Raw genomic sequence first — 26,359 nt, forward strand, 5'->3', positions numbered from 1 at the left:
GTTTGGGAGCATTCTCTCTGTCCCACTATCACCAGAACTCTCCCTCTTCCCCCGAAGGGACTGGGAGGTTACACCCAAATCCCAAAAGTGCTGCCTCTAACATGACCCATGGCACTCCAGGGTGCAGAAATCCAGGGCATGTGGAAAAGCCTTGGAGCCCACGGCCTTGCAAAGCCTCTCCACAGCTACAAACGAGCCCTCGTTGGACACTGAATTCCCCACATTTCTTCATTTTTAAAGGAAACCTGTCTAACATCGTTCCAGGTGCAGAGATAGGAAGGACACCTGGCTCAGCAAGGACAGCAGTTAGGAAAACATTTTTAGGCTGATTTGAAAAAAGCAATTTCTTCAGGAAAACTGTTGACAAATATAAGTAGTTTATAATAGATATGAAAACAAGAAGTAATAAATTATTTACAACTCCCAAAAACGGTCACATGCCCACCAAACGAGAAAATGTTACCTTTGCAGTATACATTTTTCATTGTACATGTGACAGTAAAAAAAAGAGAAAAAGACACATTACAAAGTTTCTGCTGAAAACAGAAAATGCAGAACTCTTCAAAACATCCTAATAGGACCAAGAAGAAAACCTCATCCAATCTGCAAGTGCTCAGCTAACACAGGAGCTGCTAATTCAAGTGTGTTATCCACAGAGCAGCAAAACCTGATTGCATCATTTGGAGGTTTCATGGAGGTCAGACGCATCAAATAGAAAAAAATGTTTGGCCAGAAGCCTTAAGGGGATTCTTTAAAACATTTGTTTAGTATGTTCAAGTATAAACACATGAGAATTTCACAAATGATATCGACTAAAGCCAAAAGCTACAGGGAAAAAGCACAATCTCATCCCTGTTAGAAAAGAAATGTATCCAACAGTAGAATCCAACAGCCAAAGCCAAAAAAAGCAAAATCACTAATGCCTCTGGATGGAGGTCACATGTCTGCTTCCAGGGCCAGAAGTTTTCCCCAGAACCTGAGTTCCATTTTTTGAGTTCTGTAAGATTTACAGAAAGGTAAAAATAGGAGAGCTTTTACTTCCCACCTCTTTGCTGAATGTTACTGCCATGGGAACGTGCTCTGCACGCTGCCAGCTTCTTCCCAGATAATTTCCTATTTCTCCACTAAGCCTCTGGCTCACACATGACTCAGTTTCAGCACTTCACTGAGATAAGCATGTGCCCCATCCTAGAATTAAAATTAGCAGGGCAATCTCAGCCCCTTCTTCAGAGCCTGGGATAATCAGGCATTCTATTAATGAAAAATGTGCTGGTTTGTGTCAGGAATCAACTGAAGCTACTCCCTTGTGTAGGCAAAAGCTGAGCCCAGCACAGGGCTGGTAAGCCCAGCACACATCCATCTCCTCTTGATGCAGGGAGATAATAAACCCTTCCACCACAAGAAACATCAAGCCAGATAAAATAGTTTAATACAGAGCGAGAACAAGTATTGCATAAAAATAAGCAAAATCTTTTTCTTAAAAAAAAAAGTCTGAGAACTCGTATTTAGAAGAAAAGCTGGTTGGGTATTGATCATGTGGGTGACTCATGAATGCAGGAGCTACAGGAAGAGTTCAGGATGTTCCTAGCTTCTCCATCCACTAAATCCAGAGGAAGATCTGTGGAGCAAGATAAAAAGAAAACCACAGAAATGAGTGCTAGAGCCTCCCTCAGGCAGCATTAATTCAGCAGATCCCTCAATCAAACCTCCAGTCTCCCTAGCACCAGGAGCTTTTTATGAGAACACACAAGCATTTCCAGCCTCTTTTACCTGAGCCTGCAGCAACACACACTGACTAGATGTAATTGTGCTTATTCTAGAGCCTGCCATCTGCAGAGAACCCTGTTCTCTCTATCTGAGAAGGAAACAAAGTTTAAGAAACTTGCTGGGAGGGATCCAGCCAGGCAGAGGCAGAGCAGATGACAGAGTTAACCTTTAACTGTAAATCATCGTCTCACTTCAGCCACAAAAGTACCAATTTATTTCATTCCTTGTTTCAGCCTGATATATGGAGCAGACTCCTGATTCACACACACAGGTTGAACACACACATCATGTCCCTGAGACGTGGAGAAGGAGCATGATCCAAGTAGAAATTTTCTCTTAAGGTACAGGTAAACCTCACTGGAAAGCTCACATCCAGAGCCTGGACTTTGAGCTCTGCAGCATCACCAAAATGGAAATCAGAACTAGTATTTAAATGCTATTTTCAGAGTTTGCTCTTGTAAACCATTCCACTCTTTATTCTGATTCAATTCATATTTTTAAGGAAGAATTAAGACACAAAATGGTACTTACGTGTTAGGTGATCCAAAACCAAACCCTGAAAGAAAAGCAAGATAGAAAAATAGTTGGTAAAAGGGAAAATGAATGCATAGGATTTGTAGTAAATGTCCCCTCCCACACATAGATTGAAAAATACTTTCCTGCCTTAGGCCAGGAAAAAAGGATGGGCAAACAATGAAAGTCAAATCTCCATCTACAAGAGAAGTGACTTGCCTGGCTCCTAAGAGAGCTTGTCTTTCACTGCTCATCAGCCAGGCCATTCATTAGCAGCCCTGCAGACAATGTGCCTGCTTTGCTCCTCTCTCTCTCTGAGCTGTTTCTGGAGGTGGTTTGTGCTTAATGCAGGTCCCGGGTGTCAGGCAGCCACCAGGGAACGTGGCCTTGCACGGGCTCTGCTCTGAGCCCTGGCTAAATCACTGTGGCTTCACCGAACTGCAGCACAAAAACATTTGGCTGTTGGTGCTCCAGCTTAATTTTTCAGTGCATATTCCTCTAACGCTACACAGTGCTTACAGCACAGGTACCCAAGCACGTGGTACAGAATAAATATTCCTTATTTCTCAGTATTTTCCTTTGAGGAGAAGGAGCACCTGCACAAAAAGGGGCGAAAAGCAATAATCGATGAGGTGTGCAGAGAAGCAGTGATGTGCTGACATTGCACACAGCAGATCAGTGATGAAATTAGGAGCTGAAGGCTGACAAGGTGCTGCACCCAACCCTGCACCTCAGTTCTCTTGGACATGGTGCCTTCCCTACAGCACCATCAGGACCAGGCAGATTTTTGGCAGGGAGCTGAGGAGTCCCACTCTATTTCCAGGGAAAACCAGACACATGGAGGCTGTTAGGGTGATTTTAGCCTCTCCTACCTCCTCCACCTGTCCCAAAAGCTGAGAATCCACTGCTTTGTGTGCCAAAGCCTGTGCCCTGTTGGGACAGGGAGCCAAACGTGGGCGTGTTTTGGTTTGCCAAGGTTCCAAACGACGCCGTGTTGTTACTGGTGCCACCAAACCTGCAGGTTTTAAAGAGAAAATCTGAGTTTGCAAACATTAGAAGTTTGTCCCCATACCCATGATAACAGTGCACTCTTTAAATGAGGATACATCAAAAGGTGAGACCAGCTCATATGAATAATTTGTTCATTTTGGAAAGAGATTTCCTGGTTTGGGAGAGACTATTGTACATAGAAAGGTCTGCTCAGCTCCCATTCCTGAAGGCAAATATCTTCATGGTTACATAGGGTATGTTTTCAAGTGCTTGGACATACCAACTCCAGCCATCAAATTGAATATTTTAATTCACCCCTGTGAGTGGTTTTTACCAAAAGTACAGCATCATTTCACTTCACAAACAGGGCAGCAAACACAGAATTAGTGTGAGCTGCTCAAAGCCAGAGCACAAAGCAGAGCACAGATAGAGAGCCCAGATTCCCAGATTCCAGAAGGTCCCTTCCCCATTGCCCAGAGAAATCTGCAGATTTCTCAGTTCCTTTCTCTCCCCAGGCCATTTTGAACCACACAAGATTCAAGTGAAGACCTGTACCAACCTGGCATTTCTCCCCATCACCTCTAACTAATCACTTCCCTAATTGCTTTTGGGGACTGAAATGAGAACCACTTTTATACATGGAAATGTGGCTTTTCTCCACCCACTCTGTCCAAGGAGGCAGCACAAAGCTCTCAGTATGACACACTAATGAGCCCATGACATGCAGTATGGTTCTGTGCCCTTGTTTCCATTATGAATATAAAAGAAATATTCTCAAAGAACTACCTTCAAGTTTAACTTAAACTGGGCAAAATGCAGACAACAAGATTTCCAAATGACAAGCTCTGTTAAAGCTCTCCAAGTGCACAACAATGCTAAAACCCAGCACAGTGTGTCAGCTCTGCAAGGCTGTGCCTCACACAAGCTCCTGTCATTTCTCACTTAAAACTCGACCTGACAGCATGTTAACCCACCTCTCCAGCCATCCACATCTAGGAGACTTCAAAAAACCCAAAACACAGAGCCACATCGAAAGCTATCTCTCCAGATAAAAGACAGCCCTCGCAGCAATGTGACAAGCAAATCACCTGGCAAAGGACATCACCTCTGCTCTCCCAGACACTGCCAAGTGTGCACACTGCTCCCACAGGCAGCAGCTCAGTCACTTTGCATCTCTGGCCCTGCTTTGGCTCCTCACCTCTGGACCTGCAGGCAGCACTCAGAACCACCAATGTGCTTTTCTCAGGTAAAGCAGAACAGATTCTTTTTAGTTTTTTAACAAAGAAGCGAGATTGGGTGATGTGTTTAGAACAAGAGGTTTTAGAGTGCTCAGTCTTCTCAGGACTGTGCTACAACACACAAATCCTGTCTGTCTATCTTGTGTAAGGAAGAGGAGATGAAAATAGTGACAAGAAAACTTATGGTTCAAGCTGCTCCTTTCAGCTGCAGCCAGAAGAGGCCTGTTGGAAAGGCTGCACACAGTATAAGTAAGAAACAGCTTAATATGGACAGATTTTTTTTCCAGGTACATAAGACACGAAATGCAGTCATTGCCTGGTAACAACTTAATCCAAACTATCTTGCCCAGATTTTCAGGTCTTTTGTAAAGCTGCTGTGCAAAACATAAACTGAAGTTAGTTTATAAAAGCAAAACGTTATTGGCCCACCAACAGTGGAACTGCAGGCTCTGAAGAAGTAAATGTAGTGGTTTCTATTTCTGACATCCCCATCATTTATTGAGTGATGCAGATTTTTCAGAATTGAAGCAGTATGAATCACACGTATTTAAGTCAGCAGAGTATTCTCAGGAACTTGGAGCTAATACAACACCATGTACTTGGAAGTAACTTCTTCAGAACTGGGATTTTAAGTTTCACTTCAAGAGAAAGGCAGAAAGGAAGTTTTGCACAGATGCTACATAATATCGCAGAATTAAACTATTGCTCAACATTTTGTGGTGAGATTTGGATTTTTGTAAAGCTGCCTGGGAATTTTGCACACTCTTTAAAAGTTTTAAAAATCAACATCCTCAGGGAACTCTGAAAATATCAGACTGAGTCTGTACCTTTCTGGCAGAGAAAAAATTGTCAAAACTTCCCACAAGTTAAGAATCATCTTTCTTGAGTCTGCAGACTGCTTATGCAAGATCTCTTTTCCATCAACATGCTGCTTGTTCTGAATCCCATTTTATCTTTAAGCTCTCCATGTTGCCACTGAGCACATCCAGTCTCAGTACAAAATCCTGCAGCACAATGGCTGATGTTGGAACTGAACAAACTACCAGTTGATTTAAACTAAGCCATCCCTACAAACACATCCTTCTTTGTGGAGATTTAATTAAGCTGCCTGTATTTTCACCCTGTCCAAAGGGACTCCTCAATCTGCTGCACATTCAGGACAGCAGAAGCTCCTGCCTGAAGCCTCCCCCAGCTCACAGGGAATCAACAAGTCACACTTCTGCATGTCCCCCTGTGCCTTATGTAAAGGCAGTTCCTCCTGAAACCAGACAAAGAGACAAACACTTGTGAAATATATAAACACCAAGACTGGGGAGACATCCTGTTTCCTCTCCTCACTGGAAGTTTTTTCAATTGGCTCTGTTCAGTCTGACTGTAACTGCAGGACATGAAGGAGAGTTGCTGGCTGGTAGCACAATGCTGAAGAACTGCATTTGCTGCCTCCTGGAGCAGCTCCTTGGAAAGGTTTGGAATTTTGTATTTGCTGAACAAAGCAAGGAATGATGTGCTGTCTGCTCTGGTGCCAAGCACAGGCTTAGGGGGTACAGAAACAGGTAAAAGCAATCAGTGAGGGATAAATATAAAACACTCTGGGAGCACAGACTGTTACAAGTGCCTCATCCCACAGGTGAGAGAACAGTCTGAATCCTCATCAGCATCTCTAGCCCAAATCTAAGCACAGGATAAAGTGTCTGGACAGAGTAACAGATAACAGTAACTGTAATTTTCTTTGCTAGACATAGTTTGTAGTCCTAGATTTGCACTCATTAAATGCACACAGAGAAAATACCCCTGCATTTCCTCACATAGCTGCAAAGCTGACATCTCTAAAACTAGAGATTCAACACAGGACTTACCAGCATTAAAATGATCAAACACATTCTTCCCTTTGGGGTGAGTTTTAATTTTATACCTTAATTGTCTTTTAAACGAACAAACCAAGGACATTTTGATCTTACCAATCAATGACAGAATATCTTCTCCATGCAAAAGCAGAGGTAACCAACATCATCTTGTCATGCAAGAAGTTTGTTTTCCCTGGCTTACCCAAATCCTCCAGCGCTGGCTGCTGCCGTCCCCTCGCCGAACACTTTGCCTCCAGTTGAGCCCAGAGGGCTTGAAAAGGTTGGGGCTGAACCGAATGCTGGCACCCCTCCAAACCCAGGGGACCCCCCAAAAGTGGGAGGGCTGCCAAACACTGGAGCAGCACCGAAGCCACCTGAGCAAAACAGAGGCAAAAAAGGGCAAAAAAGAGAATGACATAAACAATAACGCAGAGAGAGAAAACAAAGAGCAGCTTTCCAAGCAGGTAATGGGGTGTTCATCCTGTCATATGGACACCAAAGCATTGAGAGAACTCATTCCAATCTGCAGGGTGTTTTGTTGCAGAAGATATGGGTAAAAGAAGTGCCTGAGTGCATGGAATAAAACTGCAACTAGCAAGTCTCTCCATCTCTTAAGATCAGAGAGTAGATGCAAACTTGGGTTTTAGGTGCTTCAGTGGTGCAAAGATTCTGGAGGTAGGCTATGATCTAATCCTGGTTTAAGTGGTGGAAATGAAAATGGGAGGATTAAATGCCAGGTCAGTGGAACTGCCTGCAGGGAATCAAGAACTTATCTCTGCTCTTGGCAATTTCTGTTCAGGGTTTAGCTGCCTCCTGCAGCTCTGAATGGATTTCTACCCAGATTATTTCATTCTATGTTCATCTGCTGATAACATTGGCCTGTTTCACTGTGGAATATGAAGGACACCTGCTCTTCTATTTGACCAGGGATGAGGATGGGATACCACTGCACATTTTAATACCCAGAGTGAAATTCCAGTCCTGCCAAGGTAATGGATACTGTTTGGCTGTAAACACAAAAGGTCTGGAAAAAAAATAAATGCTAGGCCTGAATTATTTAAGCACAGATCAGATATTTTGTTACCTCTATCTCTAGAAAGTTAAGAGCATTTATCCCAGGGGCTGAAGCTTTGGTCAGCAAACACTCTCTTTAGCAATGCATATTAACATGTTTCACTTTCCTTTTCTCACTATTTTAAGTAGTGAAACAGGGATACAAGAGGTTACCAGAGCAAAGTTTTTAGGGTAATATTCCAAGGAAGTATCTAAAATAGGAAAAATTATTCAGTTCCATGTTCTATACTCTTGACTGTACAGAACATAAGAGCAGAACTAAATTACTAAATTACACAGATGAGGATGTGGTTTACTGGATGCTGCATAAGAGTGAGTAAAATTCTGCCTTGGACCCACCAGTTAAAGCTCCATTCACTCAGCCATTAGTTATTTCTTATTTATAGACAGAGACAATTCTTCTCCATGCACTGAGTCCAGGCTGTGGACAGCTAAGTGACAGAACAGCAAATATGTCCCACACAGTGAGGGTTGTCCTAGTGGGTGCATTCCCAAAGTACCTGCTTTGTTTGGACTGGAGAACCCAAAGCCTTGGGAGGCCACACTTCCACCACCAGAGCTGAAAGTGCCTGTAGGCTTCTGCTCTCCAAAGGAGGAGCTGCCAAAGCCAAAAGTCTTTGCTCCACTGTTTCCAAATAAGCTCGAAGAATCTGGGGAGATGAAGGATATTTATAAACAGCCAATACTCATAGCAGACAATGTTCTACACTGCACTTCATTAGCTGAAGCAGGAGAAAGGAAAATTACTTTTCTTCCCTCAACCCCCAAGCACACAATGAACATCACACTGATAACAACACAGGGAGAAGTCAAGTTTTTCCTTATTCTTACAGGACTCTGTAGCTGCACCAAGATCCATGCTGGATCTGATGGACCACTAACAACCCTTTATTGCTGCAATCTAGTAAATCACCAGGAGGGATGATTTGTTTAGATGCATCCTGTGCCCCAGTCAGTAAATGACAATTTCTCAAGTGAGAAATCCCAGCAGCTACAATCACTCTCTCCAGACAACACAAATATCAGGAAACCACAAATTAAAGGTTTCCAGTTGTTTTGGCAATGCTCGGTATTTCTACACAAGATTATCTAACAGGACCTTAAAGTAGGAGCCAAACTTTTCCAGCCTTACTGAGAAATTATTCATTTTTTCATCCTTCATAAGCCTACAGGGAGTTTTTCCATCTAGAAGCAGGACACAGAACAGCCAAAGCTCTTCTCTGTTGAACCATCTGTTTTGTTTCATCACAAAACCCAGAACAGCATTAAATGATTAAATTAGCAAGGTTAGAAAACTGACCTCAACCATTAATCCCAATGGATCACTAAGGATGTAATAAAATAAATGGATTTTCTCTCTTAAAGCTTGAAGTGCTACTTGTAACCACTTGCAGCACTAATTTTACAGCTTTCCTTTGTTTCCTAACTTTCATGTTTAGCCACTGCTTCCCCCTTTTTGTGCTTTCTACCTGCCTATCCATATGTCACAGAAAATTTTGATAAAGTACCTTGCACGTGCTGCATAAAGATACTAATTTTTAGGCAGAGGTTAACAAAAATTCTATCCCTCACATATTGATTCTTTGCAATTTTTACAGTCTTGGGGCGATGAGAGATGATCAAAGCTTTCTAACTTCCAATCAAGTTGGAGGCAGAAATTCAGTGACAAGAATTTAGAGTATTTAATTTTAGGAAGTATTTGGCCAAGAATTCTCTACAGAATATAGATATTATTCACGCTTCTTGCATCTGCCTGTTTGTTTCAATGGCTTCCCTACTTGTTTTCCATAAACCTAGAAGAAAATTTCTGGATTACACATCACACATACTCCAGTTACCCCCTCAAAGCCTTTCATATTCACACAGAATTTACTCAAAGACAATTAGCAGCAGAAAAGCAGATGGGATCACAAAAGCAGATGGAAATCACAGCACATTTTGCATTCTTGTTTTGTTCACTTACTCTGGGAAGCTGCAGATCCAAATCCTCCACTGGAGGAACTGAAGGGATTCTTATTGGCTGCATCCTGGCTTGGCTTTCCTCCCAAACCACTGAAGAAGCCTCCACTTCTCCCACCACTTCCAGCTCCAAACAAGCTTCCAGTGGAAGAAGATGGCTGCTAGAACACAAAGAGGACAAAAAAGGGATTTAATGAAAGTCAAAGCAGCACGTGTTCCCCCCAAGGCTGCTCTGCCTGGGCCTTTTCTCTGGATGTCTGAAGGGGCTGACAAATCAGCCAGCAATCACCTTCCAAAATGGAATGCCATGAAATTTTATTTAAGTCTGTCTTAAATCTTGTCTACAGCACAGAAAAATGCCTTTGAGACTTGCCCTACACATGCCCTACTTTCCACTTAGCATGGAATAAAGGCAGGAGACTTAGTGCATCTATCTTATCTTGCACATGATAAAACGTTTGTGTCTCCATACCCCCTGCAGTATTTATGCAGTTGCTGCTTTGGTGCTTACCACACCAGCAAATATCTCCAGTACAGACTGGGACACGTTTTATTAAACACATCAAACTGTATTTTTTAAAAACATATCAGCAATAGGGAACCCTGACCAAGTCCCCCACATGTAACAGCCCTTTGTTTCTACAAAAAGCCATCAATACTTGCCTGGCCAAAGACAGTGCCTCCAGTATTTGCTGCTTGCCCAAACACAGAACCTGTGTTACTAGAACCAAAACCTAAGAGAAAAAAGCAAAATTAGCCACCAGAACTATGACCAGAGTGTAAGACATTCAGGGGGGTGACACTGGACCAGGACAGGATAAGGACAGGTCTTCCATGGGATACAAATGATGTTACCATCATATCTAGGCTGCACAAATACCAAGCATGTGCCAACACACAAATAATAAATTACATTGGAAATTTATATGAAATTAACTCTCATTCTCTCTCTGGGCAACTTAAAAAGAGACAATAGAAGGACTTTTCACTTGTGGGATTGTTGCTAAGAGAATTGGATTTCTGTTAACATGGCTACAATAATACTGCAAGTCGTGCACAAGCACTGGAGCATTCTGATTGCCCTTGTGTAAAGAGGATCTGAGCTTTGTTATCTGAAGACTCCTGTTAAAGATAATGAAGTGTTTTGATTAAAAAAAGAACTCCCCTTTCCATTTCCCAGTTCACTTAAATGTGCCTTTTGTAATAAAACTTGCATTTCTATAATTAGGAACACCTTTCTCGAGCAGAGTTCACTTCCCACAATTTAACTTCTCTCTGCTACTGTAGTTAAAATGAGCAAGCAGTTGCCTGCAGTGCCATCATTTTTAATTAAATGAACCTAATTAGCTTTTCTTCCTTGGAAATACATGCTCTCTATTATTACTATGCACTTGCCACTTTTCCCTGGGAACTCTCTGAAGATTGTACAGACAAACCTTTGGAAAAGCCCCAACAATATACTGAGCATGTGGAGAATAAAAAGTGACTGACCAAGGAGGTTTGGTCTGTGTAAGAATCCAATTTAACTGTGTGGGCAGGTAGCTGATGCTCATGTTACTGCTGTATTTAATTTTGACATGTTTCCAAATGCAAAAGTGGATTTAACAGATTTTTCCCTGCAAATCCATCACATTGAGGGCTTAAATTTTTTTTGGTCATCCTAGCTGATGACACAATATTACACTTGGCTGTACATCCACTGTTGCATGTGTTCAGTGAAGGCCACTGAAGAAGAGTTGCATCTGTATTTACTCCCTGCCTTGGTTATGGTCTCACAGCTGCTCTGCCCCTTTGGTGCAACCATTTACAACACTTCCAGTTACTGTGCAACAAGCAGGACAATATGTAATTCAAAATTAAATCAAGGTAGACTTGTAAGTATAAAATGAAGGCAGGATTGGATGACAAGGCTACATTCAGAGGCCTGCTGATGAATAGTGAGGCACAGCAAAAGCTTCTTTTGTCTCCAGCATTAGTCTGCTTCTCACATACACTGCAGCTCCTGTTCTTACTAATCGAAAACAAAACAAAACAGAACAAAACCAAACCAAAAAAATGAAACCCATCAGGTGCCATAGGGGAAAACAAGGAATTAATGCCATCCTGCTTTCCCCAGTGACAGACCCCAAACCAGACAGTGCCACTGGGACAACGCTCTGCTCTTACCTGAGGCCTGGCAGAAGCTGAACCCAGCAGAGGACGTGGTGGTGGTGACAGCAGCAGTGCCACCAAACACGGATCCCCCTTGGCCAAAGCCAGTGCTCTGCCCAAACACAGGAGGGCTGCTCTGCCCAAAGAGCACCCCACCAGTGCTGGCTGGCTGGCCAAAGGAGAAGGAGCTGCCACTGTTGGTGCTGGCTGAGGCTCCAAAAACATTCCCACTGCTCGAGGCTGCTGTGGAAGCTGCTGGCTGGCCAAAGGCTGGCATTGTCCCAAACCCAGACTGGCTGAAGGTAAAGCCACTTGAAGAGCTGCTTGCAGATTGTCCAAAGACTGGTGCTTGCCCAAAGGCTGGCTGGCCAAAGCCCCCCGTGGTGGTGGTACCAAAAGCAGAAGTACCAAAGCCTGAGGTGGCAGCCTGGGTGGTGGCAGTGGCCGTGGACAGAGTGCTGGTGGTGAGCTGCCCAAATGGAGAGGATGCTGTGGTACCTGCTGGGAGCTGTCCAAAAACAGGTGGTGTGGAAGAAGTGGCAGCTGCTTCCCCGGCAGGCTGGGTAAATGCTGAGCCAGAAGAGCTGGAACTTGGTGGCTGTGAGAACACCGAGGAGCCTGCAGAAGTGGGGGCAAACACAGAGCCACCAACAGCTGGACTCTGCACACCTGTAGTAACATCAGAGGTAGCAGCCAGAGCACTTGTGGCTTCTGCAGGAGAGGCAACACTTGCAGTGGAGGTTGTTGCTGAGACATTCTGATCTGCTGGGGCAGCTGCAGAGACAGCAGGAGGCACCGGGGCCTTCAGATCGCTGGTGGAGGTGGGAGCAGCCACGGGCTCAGGGGGAGGTGGTGCCACTGTGGTCCCTGAGCCCTCTGGGACAGTGTCCCCAGCTGTGGCCTGGGGTAAGGTGGGTTCTTTCAGCGGCTCTGAGAGCTGTGCCTGGGGCTGTGGCACTGGAGGTGAAGACCCAGCTGCTACAGCTTCATTTTCAGATGGCTTTTCTGAACCAGGTGGTAACTTGGCATCTCCTGCAGACTTACTGGAAGTTGCAGCAGGGACAGCAGTTTGTGATGAACTTGAGAATCCTCCAAACGAGAGGGATGTTGAAGCAGGGAGAGTAGAGGGGGCAGAGGTGGATGTGCTCATACTGTTTGGTTGCTGAATACCAAATGAAAAGGTGGGTTTGCTGCCACCAGAGCCTCCAAGATTAAACACCCCAGAGGATCCTGTGTTGGTTAACTGGACATTGCCAAAGAGACTGCCCATGGCACTAGTGCTGATGGACAGGGATGCTGTGCCAGCTGACGTGACTGACGTTGAAGCAGCTTCTCCAGCTTTTCCTAATGTCAGGGGAGCAGCAAAATTAAACCCAGAAGGTATTGTAGACACTTTAGCTGACTGTGTTCCTGCAACACTGGTAGATGGTGCTTTACTGGTGGTCTTGGCATTATCATCTACTTGACCAACCCGAAGTCCTGAGAAGCTCCCAAGGGTTTCCCCAGCCAGATTGCCCTGAAACAAGTGATCTCCTGGTTTGGATGGAGCAATATCCAACTTGCCAGAGGTTGTGGGGGGAGCAGAAGATGATGTTGCAGCAGCTTTATTTGACTGGGTGCCATCTGCTGAGGAGCTACCTCCTGCTACACCTCCTGCAGCACTTGCTGATTTGTGGGACCCAAAAGCAAAGGGGGCCTCGGGAATTGCTCCGAGTTTGGAACTGCCAACAAACAAAAATGAATCTGGCTGGGCAGATTCCTTTGCAGGGGCTGTCAGAGGAGAGAGACAGAGGTAACAAATCAAGTTAGGGTATGCAAAGCTCATTTATCATTCGTGCAATAATGGTCCATTTCAGTGCTTCACAGACTGTCAATGCTCTTGCCTCAAAACTATAAAGCCTCTGTCCATCAGGTAACTGCAACCTTCATATCCATTCAGGACACAACAGTGACACCTGAAGCCTTTATGGCCAAGGTGGCAGTGACAAACACTGTTACTGTCACATCATAGCCTCCATTAACCATCCTTCTCTTTAAGTACAGACAACTCCAGCCTTTGGCTCCTATTTTTTTTCAGCAGTTTGATAAAAAACATAAAAGACCTGGTTATTACAGATAATTTTTTACTGACATCACTCTCACCCCTTTTTACTTGGTTCAGGTAAAAAATTCCTGACATTTACTACAGCACTTTCTTTTAAACCCATGGCTCAGAACAGTTAAGGTCATAAAAATACTTTCTGACACTTGAAGAGTCTTCTACAAAATCAAATCTTTCTTTACAAATCCAGCTATTTATAGACCAACCGATTTCTATAGAGCCTGTTTTCAGCTTTGAAAAACTACAGAAAAACTCTCAAATGTAACATAAACTGCTGTCCAACAGTGTGAAAATGCTGAAGTTTTAAGGGAGACTGGGTTAGTTTTATTTAATGTACTGTCATTTCATTTCTGAGCACCAAACAAATTCTGACTTGAAAACACTGCACTGGTGTTTGGACAAAGTACAGGAAATCTGCATGGAGATCAAACAACAAAGAGGAAAAGCTTCTTAGCAGATCTGGTATTATCCTTGTATTTTCCCCTATATTAAGTGTATTTAAGTAACTGATACTCAATAATGAAGCATTTTTTTCCTTCTGAGGCCCTGAAATAACATTCTGTAGTTCTTCCACTACCAAATACACACACAAAGGTGCTCCTACCAGTTCAAAGAACAGAGTGCAATACCTGCACTCACACAATGCTGTGATTTACAAGTCTATCTCCTGTACCTCCCACTCCTGCTTTATCTGTGTTATTTACCTAAGCTTTTATGTTAATCTTCAAATTTTAAGCCCAGTTCATTCTCTCTGCTTAACATCAGTAGCATTACTGTAGCTGTGATGGTCTAAGGATACAAACAAGCCAAGATTTGTAAGAAGAGGTTATATCTTTTATCAGAGGAACCAATAACATCGGGAGCAAATTTTTTGACCCTGTGATCTCATCTGCAAGATTGAAATTAAAGGCAGAAAGCTTCAAAAATATTACAAAGTAGCTTTTATCAGTTCCCTTTTATGAGACTGGGCAAGTAGGGTCTACCCACGTGGAAAGGCAGCCTGTGTATTGTCGCTTCAATTTTAAAAGCACCACAAAGCCATTCCAAGCAATCAATTCTGATTATTAAATTTTCACTGGGTAACAGTTCTATGTCAGTCCACCTCAGCAACTTTAAATCTACATATTAAAGACAGCAGAGGAAATGACTACAGGTGTTACCCTTTTCATAAACTAGTACCTCCTAAATGTTCTTGGCAACAAATATTTTGCTTAATTGATAAGTGGGTGGCCCAGATTTCTGTGTATTCCAGGGAGAACCCAGCATATGTATGAAATGTTCTTGCAATTTTAGTAATAGAACTGCAACATAGAGCAAGAACCACATGAGTTAGGAAGAGTAAACACTGTTAAGAGGGAGGGATGCTGTTTGCAACTCTCCCAAACCAACCTTGTGAGGGAGCGAGGCTGGGCGGCGTCTGTGACGAAGCAGCTGATGTGACACCACTAAAATTAAATACAGACCTAGGAGGAGAGAGGGGAAAGGGAAAGAATGACTTAGCTCCAAGTGCTGAAATTTCCAACCATATGATGAGCACAGCTCTGAGACTCAGATTTCCAGTATAGACTTGCACAAAGCCAGGCACACAGGAGCAGTTTCTCCAAGGACCAAACAGGAAGCACACACACACACACACACATGCTCCATTTGTTCCCTCTCTAAAAAGGCTTCTAGTGGGTTAAAGAGAGGCAGGGTTCAAAGTTCTTTAGACCACCCCTCATCCTCTCCCACGTTTCTTTCCTTTCTGCTGTGTATTTCTTCCCCATGCACCAAAACCTGATGGATCTGGGGAGACTGGTGAGAGGAGAAACCACAGGGGCAACTAGAATTTAAAAAGAGTCAGTGCATGTGCAGAAGGGAATAACTGGATACAACCATCCATCAGAAAGGAGATCACTCATAGCAAGACAGAAATGAAAAGTTATCATGACTATTTGACACTGAAAATGTTTTGTCTTGCAAAGATACTGTGATCTTTCATAATGAGTCTTGCAGAGATTTTCATTCCCTGGGGCTTTTTAAGCTTTCTCTGATTCTCAAAGACCAGCTGCTGATATAGAAGTCAGGCCATGGGACTAAGACATCACTGACAACAGCACTGTATTTAGCATATGGTTTACACACTGAGGCACTGCACATGGGACAAAGGCAGGGTTGTTTGCTTTTTGAATCTGAATTTCCATTACTCAAAAGGACTCTTTTAGCCCTCTGAAGAGCCCAGCAAGACATTTGGGTAGCATACACTTAAAAAATGAGCAGAAAAATGGGTAAGACTGAAAGAAACCAGCCACTTGAATTTGAGTGTATTCTGAAATACTTAATATTGCCCCCTTAATAGAGAAATTCACTTGAGTGTTCGACAAGCAAACACAGAATTTCAAACAACCATTTCTTAGGAATTAGCCCTCTCCCCTAAACATAAGATGCAATCAAATAAAGATTTTTGCCATCCCTGAAATAACATTCCATAAGAGAGATTTCAGAGTAACTGTATGTGTATGACATACAGTATGTACCCTGCTTTGTGTTATTGTTATGTAACAGATATCACCAGATGGCTTGGGGCCCCTCTTGTCACCTTCATGAACTGATTACTTTTCAAGCCAAAACACAAAATTTGTTCTGCTGTATAAAGATAAATAAGCAGTTCAGTGAGTGCAACCATCAGTACATATTTCAAGTCTTAACTGGGAAGTTGTTCAACAGTCCACTGTAGATAAACCCAAAAAGCAAGCCAGTCATCCTTTACTCTTGATAGTTATACACTGAAAAATCCCAAAGCAACAAAATATTGTGTCTAAGTCTCACAGACCTTCAGACCTCGCTAGACTTCCACAAAAATGTCTTCAAAGGACTTTGGTACAACCCCTGCCCTCCCAGTCTAACATCTGCAGGTGCCATTTTACAGTCCTGCACAGCTTGGAGGCAACACCTGCTGTAACAGCAAACACTCATATTTAATGTCACTACAAAGAAATCTTAATGTTCATACAGACCCCGTAGAAGGAAACGAGAACGTTTTGTTAAGCTGTGAAGTTGTTGCTTGTACTGATGTCACAGTAGAAGAAACAGCTGTAACTGTTTTTACTGTCCCTTGTCCTGTAAGTTACAAAAACAACAAATAAATATACTTTTAAAATATATTTACAAATAAAAAATAAACAAAGCACTCTGTCATTCATCTGTCAGAAAAGGAGGGATTAGCTTGCACACACAGTCTGTAATTTAATAAATTTCAAATAAAAAGGAAGTGCTATCATATTCAGGAGCTGACATTTTCAATAAACCAAAATTTAAGAAGCATTTGCAAAGTCAAATAGGATTCCTAGCTATTTTTACTGCTTCTTACCCCTGGCAAAGAGGCAACCTACATCCACGGATTAAAGGCAAAAGACCAACAGAGATGGATTTCAGACATTTATGCAAGAGGCTTATAAAACCATGTCCAATGCAAGCATTATTATCTAGTTCACATTAAAAATCAATTGCTCCCTTCCCCTAACGTTTCCTCTTTCCCTGTTCAGTTGTAAACTGAGCATTCCTTTCTTTAGAAACTTCTCAACTCTATGAGACTGATCCCTGTCTCTGAAGTGGCTCTGAAGTTGGTCCTACAGCTCAAAGCTCAATAGATCCTTCACAGGATTTAAATCAAGTTTGTTCAGGGAGCCTTATAATGCTGTGTGTCTAAAAATCAATCAGTGCATTTAAAATGTTTAAAATCAGTGGGGTTTTAATGTTTTAAAAACAAAAGAGCTGCTTTTAATTTGCTGTCAAACCACAGTAGCCTTGTGGAAGATGTGCTTTCAGCATTTCCTGATAAGAGTTACAAGTCCTGAGTGCACTCTGAACAAGGAATTGTGTCATTGAATTCTAGATGCAGGAACAGACAAAACACAGGGAGGACAGAAAACCACTCTCCTGCACTTCTGTACCTTTGTTTTACAAATTCTCCCCCTCAAGTCTGGCACAGCAACCTCTGGAGGCAAATCTTTTCTCCTCAGTGTCCTCATTCTCTGGACTGTGCACCCTGACATGTTGCAAGAGACATCCAGGCCTTATGCCCATCTCTACTAAAGACAACTTACCCGAGATCTTGTTGCCAGATGATGTTGGAGCAGCTGTGGATGCCACAGGAGAGGGTGCACACACAGAGGAAGGTGGAGCCTGGCCCTTCATCGAGCTTGTCAGGGGTGTCTAAAAACACAGCACCACTTCAGGTCAGTGCAGTCTGTCCATTAACAAAGGTCCTTCTGACATTGGTTTGGCATTATCAGTGTCATGCAGTGAATTAAGAATAAAACAGAGGTGGGTGGTTGAAGCACTTAGAAGAACTCTGCAATCTTGGGCCCATTATGTCTTGACACTTAAATACAGGGTCAGTCCTCAACCTTTTCAACAATTCAGCAAGCCTGCATGGGCAGCAGCCCAATGATTCCAGAGGACAAAGACTGCTGCACTGGGTTGTTTTTATGCATAGATATAAAACCCAGCAGCTTGTCAACCATTAAGCAATATTTTCAGTAGAATAACAGGGTAATAAAGAACTCTCTCCCTTGATTGCCTGTAACTTTCTTTTTTTGGTGTGAATTTGGTGAATCTACCTAATAGAGGTTTCTTTGCTGTTAGCTGCAACTCTCACTGCAGCAAGGGCAGGGCCATTAGAAAGCTGCATGTCTTCAGAAGTGAGAAAAGGGAAGATATAACATAGATATTCCTGGCATCACACTGTTAAGGTCACAGATACAGAAATGGTTTGTCAAGAATGCAGAGCAAGCTATGAAAATTAAACCCCCTAACTCTGCTGAGCATGCCCAGGTAAGTATTCCACAGGGAAAGGGCTCTAGATCAAAATACCTGTTTAGCTTGATTTGTAGCAACAGTTGCCAAAACTTGATGGACTGCCTGGGCTGCAGAGTGAGATACAGATGATCTTAAAAAGAAAAATTACACAATTAAATTAATAACTAGTCTTAAAGAGGATTTCCTCTCCTCTTAAAAAGCACAGCTCCCAGAAGCCTTGAACAACAGCCTCTATTAAAGATTCCACACACAACTCCAAACGAACAAATCTGATTAGAGAATAAACCTCTTAAATGAATCAGCCACATTTAACAAAGGAAGTCTGTAAATGTGTTTAAACCTCTAGACTTAAACGATCAAGTCTTCTCCAGACACTCTTGTCTCTGAACAGAGTCAGGGCTTTTTGTTTCACAGGGAGTTGATGAAAAATCAGCAGGTAAGGGGATTACAATTTTATGCCTAGTGGATAACAAATTTAAGCAGCTTCCTTCACAATGTGGAGTCCAGACACGTACATGCAAGGCTTAGAAATGCTGAGTAAGGACACAAAGTTGGGAGGGGGTGGAGGGAGCATTTCCTGTCTTTGAAATGTATTATAAACATTGACAAAGTCACGACAAGCACTATGATAAAATTAACCTGTATCCTACATTGTAGATTTGGTATTTTTGACCATGAAATAAAAATCCCCAGACAATTGCTGCAGAATGGCAGCATCTCATGGGGTGCAGCATCTGATCTTGGCACCGTGGGGCACAAACATATCAAACACCTCTGACTTGGGAACAGCCAACCAGTTGTAGCATCTCAAGTCTGTGGCCCAGCAGGTTTAGAAGATTCACTGCCCCATACCAGAAGATTTCAGAAGCTAAAATTCAACCATTATTGCACTCTCTTGGTGGCAAAGCCCAGCTTTCTTATCCAGGCAGCTTCTCTCCATCTTGACTCTGACCAGAAGTTCCCTAAGGCAATAACCAGTCTCTGGCTGAGGCTGCAAATCCCAGACAGTGAGCAAAGTTGAGCATCCAAAGTTGTCTGTTTGCTAAAGCATGAGGATCTCCACAATGCATCTACTGTTTGGTCAGCTGCAGGGCAATTCACAGCAATTTTCTACCATATTCCAAAGGAGGAAGACACATACAGAAAACATTTTGCATGGCCATTTGGTCTTGGATATGGTTTTGTGCCTTAAACACTTTTGCTGTACTATAAAGTCCTTCCTTCCAGCAATGACTACTCTCTCTACATTGCATGGCCTGGATTTGCCCTGTGCCCAAAGCAGAAGTACAGCAAACAATGAAAACTTTAAAAGATTAACACTGGAAAAAGTTGGTGTTGGGATGGTACAGCTGTAAATTTCAAGCTTATACTGAAAGAAGAAAACAACAGAAAGTGTGAAATTCATGAGAGAGTGGGACTTGATCTCAAGATTTGACAATGCTGTAAAAATGCTGGGTTTGACTTCAGCTGTGGAGAAAGTTTTCAGTGCAAAAAAAAAAAAACCTATGTATTAGTAACTGGACTGGGACCACCAACACACCCAGTCACAGGCCACTGAACAACAAATAACAACTGAGAAATCATTCCTGCTTAACAACCAAAGAGTGTGTTGTGGCAGCAAAAGGAAGCCAGGATGTCTGAAGTAGCAAAAACTGATAAATTAACTTTGCTGGGTGAATGCTCTTCATTTTAGTGCTGAATCTGACTGGCAAGCACGGTTCATTTGGGGAGAATTTTTAGAAAGTACATTTTTATGAGGTCAGCTATAAAGTAAGACTGTAGAAAGCCTCCAAGATACCAAGCTAGCTGGTGTTTTATAAATTAGAGAGATCAATCAATACTGCCAGTCTAAAACTACTTGAAAGTAAGACAAGTCTTTAACTAGTTCAAGTGAAAACCAATCTCATTATATATTGCTCACTCACAATCTTCTCTATGCACAGTCAGTACTTTCCACCTTCTTCATCACAGTTCTGATAAAACAGAGGGTGGAAAACTCTTCCTGGTCACGAGACTACTTTTAGCCAAAAAATTCCCAAGCAGAGCTGTCTGCAAATCTGGCTTTCAAAAGATGTAGCAATTCCCCTCCCCATTCCAGTTTATCACTTCCAGGAAGAAATAAAATAGCAAAAAAGCACCCAAGCTGTTTCTCAATTAAAACACAAAAGAAACCATGAAGTAAATGTCAAGGTCAGTAGTTGAGAACCACCACTGAGAATGTTCCCTTTTTGAAAAGCTGAATCAAAGGAATTTCACCTTTTTTCTTTGACAGTGAAGAGTACACACAAATGTGTGAAAGCCAGTGGTGATGCAACAACAGCAATTGTTCCAAGAGCTGCACATACAGCTCACAGATATATGGATTAAGCATTTGCAACTCTGTATGTGGTGAAAGTAAGACAAACTTTGCACTGACTTTTCAGTAGTGCCTTTGCCTCCCCAGCCCAGAACTGGCCAGGCACTGCCCTGGCCTCAAGCAACAGTAGGAACTTCAAAAAAAGACAGTTTCAAGGTCATTACAATGACAGAGAAAAAGCCTAGTCCTAGGCTGGTGACAGAGCCTGGTGATAAGGCAGAAATCTCTGGAATGAGCTAAGCTTGCTGTTGTCTGCAGGAAGCAGGGTAGGGAAGCCAAGTGTTACAGCTAACTCACAAGAAATGGTAACAAATTCAAGGTTAAATAGCAGAAGTCAATGCTCAGATTTAGTCATGAGGAAGAGCCTTGCAGCTCGGTAGTGTCCCAAAGTCACTGAGCCCTAGTGACACCCAACCCTTCAGTCAAAATTCTGATGTCAAAACATTTGAAACAAGTTTCCAGAAAAGCCAGAGCACAGTTCTCCCTCCCTTCAGGGGGTGAATCTGGGAACAGACAGAAGAGGAATAACTCCAGAGAAGGTCCTCTCTGCAAAGGATGACAAATTAGAAGGAAAACATCTGGACAGCCTGAAGTTACAGACCACACTCAATGACAGAGGGCTGCAATTGCCTCACTGAAAGAGGTACAACAGAGGTAGTGATTGGAGAGATACCAGGGCCAAATTTCATATTAGCAGTAAAACCACTGAATCCCAAAAGAAGAAGATGCACATAAATGCATTTCACAGACAAATGGAGAAGGAGGTTAATACTGGTCTTGTCATTTGTTCACGACAAGCCATTAGCAAATCCTCGAATGACCTGGAAAGATGTTTCTTTCTTAATTCTTTCTTTCAATCCACAAACCCAATACTCTTGTCTAAATACACCCACTTTAGGTCTTACACAGCCAGACTCAGTAAAACACTGCTACTGCTCCCCACTGGCAGATGTGCTCCAGTGCAAATGCTACCAAAGGCCACCAGAAAGGGCAGCATGCACTCACTCACCCTATCACTGCAGAGACTGCTGGAGTCAGTGCACCAGACTTGAGTTCTCGAACATTCACCACCTGAGGAACGTTCTTCAGAGTAGATTCAGTCAGGGAGGTGCTCACAGCTTTAAGGAACAGAAAAAAAATGGAGGGGGAAAAAAAAAAAAAAAAAAAAAAAAGTAAAGACAAACTCCATATTAAGCATTTCATTTCATGCAATATGGCCTGAATAATTCCAAAAAGATCCATCCAAGATTCTAGAACATATGTAGTGTACCTGGCCTGAAACATTTGGAACCTCAGACTTCACTGAGGACAAGGACAAAAGAAGTCACAGTAATCTGTATGGTTGGTACATTCTTTGCTGTTTGCTGACTAAATCTAATTATTATGAGCTCTCTCTTACCAACATTGTAACATCTTCTGTTAACTGAAATGGGAGTTTCTCAACTATTTTGCACTAGCAGCTTATAGGAAAAAAGAAGACAAAGGAACACTGGATAGCTCAGAGGTGCAACAACTACAGATGTGCACCACATTTTGTTTGATGATCTCCTCCTCTGAGAGCACTAAATCCCTGTGAAAGCCCCATTCAGCTGCTCAGAGGTCACTTGGGCAATTAGCCATTCTTTTACCTGGGGACTGGTTGGCAGCCATCTGCCTCTGCAGAGCTGCAGCAGCAGCTGCTTGTGGTGCTGGAACAGTGACAGTGGGAGCAGGGGCCCCGTGTTTCACAGTCTTTGTTGCAAGCATTGTACTGTCTGCCCCTTGTGGGATGATTCTGTTTGAAGATGTAGGCACTAAAAAAAAACCAAATTAATAAAATGTTAAATGTTTATCTATAAATCAGGGAATCTTTGAAAGCCTTTGCTGAACTGCAGTTCCTCTAAGTACACAGCTTCCTTCTGATAGGAGTGGTGTGCAGGCCATTCAAACAATCAACACAGTCTGTCCCTGGCAGATTAAGGTATTTCCCAAGGAATTTAGTAAGTGTCAATAGATGTCATTTCAATGCATTAGAGGACTTTCAGTCTCCTGTAGCTGACACTTTATTTTTCTCTCTGGCTGCAGAGATTAAAGAAACCTCTCTAGCACAAGGGAAACTGAGTATGCAAATGCAGTTCTTACTGAGACTTACTGGGCTCAGAACTCCTAATCTTGGCCACATCAACCAAATTAAGTAGTACTTCAGTTTCTTAGTCTTTGGGCAATATTTTAGGTCACTGCAATCTGAAAGAACCAGGCTATCACAAAAACACAATCAGCGAGTCAAGGTGGTTTAGTGTTTTTAGCTCAGGTTCATGAGGTTACAAAGACACTCTGTTACTTCTCCTGGGAACCTAGAAATGTAAATTTGTATCCTGCAATCTCATTTCTCCAGGGCCTGAAGCACTGGCAATGGATAATAAAGCAGTTAAAGCTACCCACAAGACCACATTGAGAAGAGATACTGCAAACATAACTCACACAAAGTACCCAGGGAGAGGTGCTGTTTCCCAAAGGATGGAGACTGAGCCATCAAACCAGGCTGGATTGAGGGAGTTCGGACGACAGGAGCATGACGAGGGACTTGGACTGGGGCAGCCTCTTCTTCCTGGTCCACTGCTTGGGAATCATCATTCTCCAGTGACTGAGAAACTGAAGATGTAGAGCTGACTTCATCCAAATCTTCATAATATCTCGTGGACAAGAAGGCAGATCGGGACAAACTTGCTGCAACATCAAAAACAAAATTCAGTATTAAGTTGAGGGAACAATCCAATGTAACAGCCAGGAAAAATGCACCCTATTTTAGGATGGTCTCCTATTTTGTTTTGCTCCTGCATTGATAGGATTTGACTTCTGAACTGCCTGGAAAGACAGCCTTCAACCAGACAGCAACTGTAAGCAAGTCCTCCTGAGAGCAGTTGGGAGAACAGGACAGGAAAATTAAGGCTTAAGAAGTCAAAAGCTAATTTCAAGTCTCAGTCTCACAGCAGGTAAGCCATCCTCCTGGAAAACATTTCAAAATTCTATGGTAACTAAAGGTTTACCTGGAGCTGTCGACCTAATTGGTGGAGTTTTCCTCTTGGCTAGAAAATTCCTCAGCTGTGCCTGCTTCACTGGGGATAATTTAGCTGGAAAATGGAAGACAGTTATTAGTCCACAGTCAAATTGCAAGTCAAAAAAAAGGTAATTCACATTTATGGTGTGAATGCCAGGAAGAAAGAATAAATTACCAGGTGCTTTGGGCAGAGGTTTGGACTGTGATTTCAAAGTAGTTTTCATCAAATCGTTGCGCAGGCTTTCAAGGTCACTGTCAAAACTGGGACAAGGCAGAACAGTGAAAAAACAGCAGCAGCAAAAAGAAACCAACCAAAGCAGGAACAAAATTGGGCCAATCTAGCCACTAGAATCACTGGGATATCTGGAAGAACAACTGGCTCCTCCAGATACTGTGTGATGCACTTTAACTATTTCAGAAACTTCAAGAGCCATTCACTCCTTCCCCTAAAGTCAGACAGACAACCAGCAGTATCTCATCCTGGAGGCTCTATAATCCCATTTACTATAAAACTCCTTAAAACTTTTAGGGGAAATTTCTGCTAAGCATTAAACAGTGTCCCACAATACAACCAATGAGCTTCTGTAATACCTGGGCATGGTTTAGTATAATCTTTATTACAGTCCTCTCTTCCTATATCATGCCCACAAAACATCATTCTCTGGAGGATGCACCTGGGGGCAAGAGAGGAGGAGGAATTGATGTTCCACATACCTCTGAGCACTGTTTAGAGATGTGTCACTGGGAACACTCCACTGAGATGTCTGGTTGTAGAGGCGGAGCTGCTGCAGGCTGTTCACCAGGTGGTTCAGTCTCTTCCTCTGCTGGTTGATGATTTCCCGGTTATTTGCCAGGGTGTTGAACAAAGTCTCTCGCTCAGGGACTATCAGACGCCTGCAGAGATCAGATCAAGAGACAGGGATAAAGACCATTCTGTGCACCTGGGTCACAGGAAGGCAAGCAAACACCAATGGTTTAGTGGCTACTGAAACTCAAAGGAGGTCAACCACCAAAACAGTTCAGTTTGTCTCAAATACAAATTTCTCCTTTGAATACGCTGCCAGTTTATTTACTTAGTTCATTTGTTTCAAGGTGTTTCATCTATTAGAAAAGTTTCATTAGCTGCCAGCAATGAATTTCTGCAAAACTTAAGAGTTTTTTTCTATAAGCACTATTTGCACTGTAAGCAGACACAACAAGCTTATAACATGTATGAAAGGCAGGAGTCTGAATCTATGGCTCCCATTAGGTGTCTGAGCTCTCAGACCCTCAAAAAATAGCAAACTGTTAAACAGAAAAAGGTCTTTGTTGATCATAGACTAATGCCCAATTCACTGCTGTAGTTCTGTACTCCAGATTCAATTCCTTACTTCTGCTTTCTCTTCTGCTCCAGGTGCCGATCCCACTCCAAATCCAGAACGTCGTTCACATCCTGAACAGCAAACTTCACGTACTGGTGCAAGCGCCGGATTTCCTGCCATGCAAAATAAAGTGAGTTTTCAATTCCCTTCAGAAATCTCAGTTTCAGTTGAAGGAGATGAAGACTCTGGGCTCATTCAGTCTAAGTCATAGAGCACTTGCCCATATTTCTGCCTGGAATGTTTTACCAGCACAACAGAACCCAACATGGTGAAAATTCCCATAACAATCAGTGGGGTACACACAGGGTTTGGCCTGGACACTTCACCTCAGCTCTCCACTAAGAGTAATATTGCCCATAATATTTGCAAAAACACTGTCAGGTCTTTACAGAAAGGATTTTACAAACACTAGGCATTATACAAAACAATCCTTATTTCAAATGTCACTTCCAGAACATGAGTCATTTGCTCCCATCTTACAACATTGAAACTTCTAACAATTATAAGTGATCAAAGCTTTGCAGGCTACTCACACAGCTCTAGAATATTAGCATTCATAGACTATGATTCATGAAAACACTCACAAATGCTCACACCCCCACATTAAGGCAAGGAATTAATTTGACTTCTATAGGTAAGAAAAAGAAATAAAAAGCAAGGATGGAGAATAAAGTGACTTATCCATGGCTTGAACAAGTTGTGGCTTGACCTCCAACCTTGTAAAAAGGAAATGGGAACTGCAGTTGATTTCAGCTCATCTCAACAGAATGTTCACCTAAATATAATGAAGTAGCCAAGGAACACAGCTTGGGAAGAATTCCACTGCAAATGCTTTCAAGATACAGCATGAAATTCTAATGGGACATCTCCAACCTGAAAGCAAATGTTAAGCACTGCCAAACCCGGGTTCCCTTTCTCCAGCACCTACAGGGCTGCAACTCTCTGGATACCAAATTGATACAGCTGGACATCAGAGAAGTCTCAGGGTCTTGAAAATTTCATTGAAAACTAAGACACAAAGCTGCCTAAGGGACCTTTTCTCATCCAGGAGAATGGGGATAATTTAGACAGAACAAAATTTCAGAATCAGCACAGGGCTTTCTCAAAGCCAACTTTCACAAAGTTGACCCAAGAGCTCTCTCCTTCTATTCCAACCCACTTCTACTTC

At 42.6% G+C, this 26,359-nt stretch overlaps 1 protein-coding gene across 2 annotated transcripts in view; it reads right to left on the reverse strand.

Annotated features, from left to right (window-relative positions):
• Positions 1-1,407: 1,407 nt before the first annotated feature.
• NUP214 (nucleoporin 214) overlaps positions 1,408-26,359 on the reverse strand; it is a 38,355-nt gene continuing 13,403 nt past the window's right edge. The window contains exons 18-36 of one of the 2 annotated variants that reach the window (XM_014873231.2): positions 25,201-25,304; positions 24,545-24,724; positions 24,006-24,091; positions 23,820-23,903; positions 23,254-23,499; positions 22,422-22,586; positions 21,803-21,911; positions 18,492-18,567; positions 17,723-17,831; positions 16,634-16,736; positions 15,027-15,100; positions 11,552-13,306; positions 10,049-10,119; positions 9,390-9,543; positions 7,927-8,076; positions 6,555-6,726; positions 3,153-3,295; positions 2,299-2,323; positions 1,408-1,618 (exon numbers count right to left, since the gene is read on the reverse strand). In XM_014873231.2, the coding sequence (XP_014728717.2) occupies positions 1,585-1,618; positions 2,299-2,323; positions 3,153-3,295; positions 6,555-6,726; positions 7,927-8,076; positions 9,390-9,543; positions 10,049-10,119; positions 11,552-13,306; positions 15,027-15,100; positions 16,634-16,736; positions 17,723-17,831; positions 18,492-18,567; positions 21,803-21,911; positions 22,422-22,586; positions 23,254-23,499; positions 23,820-23,903; positions 24,006-24,091; positions 24,545-24,724; positions 25,201-25,304 (3,840 nt within the window). In that variant the 3' untranslated portion in view covers positions 1,408-1,584. Of the gene's footprint in view, positions 1,619-2,298; positions 2,324-3,152; positions 3,296-6,554; positions 6,727-7,926; positions 8,077-9,389; positions 9,547-10,048; positions 10,120-11,551; positions 13,307-15,026; positions 15,101-16,633; positions 16,737-17,722; positions 17,832-18,491; positions 18,568-21,802; positions 21,912-22,421; positions 22,587-23,253; positions 23,500-23,819; positions 23,904-24,005; positions 24,092-24,544; positions 24,725-25,200; positions 25,305-26,359 lie in introns of both variants that reach the window. The other variant, XM_014873230.2, reaches the window with a different exon arrangement.

The sequence above is a fragment of the Sturnus vulgaris genome, chromosome 22 (genome assembly GCF_052056855.1).
Source record: "Sturnus vulgaris isolate bStuVul1 chromosome 22, bStuVul1.hap1, whole genome shotgun sequence".
NCBI classification, from domain to species: Eukaryota; Metazoa; Chordata; class Aves; order Passeriformes; family Sturnidae; genus Sturnus; species Sturnus vulgaris.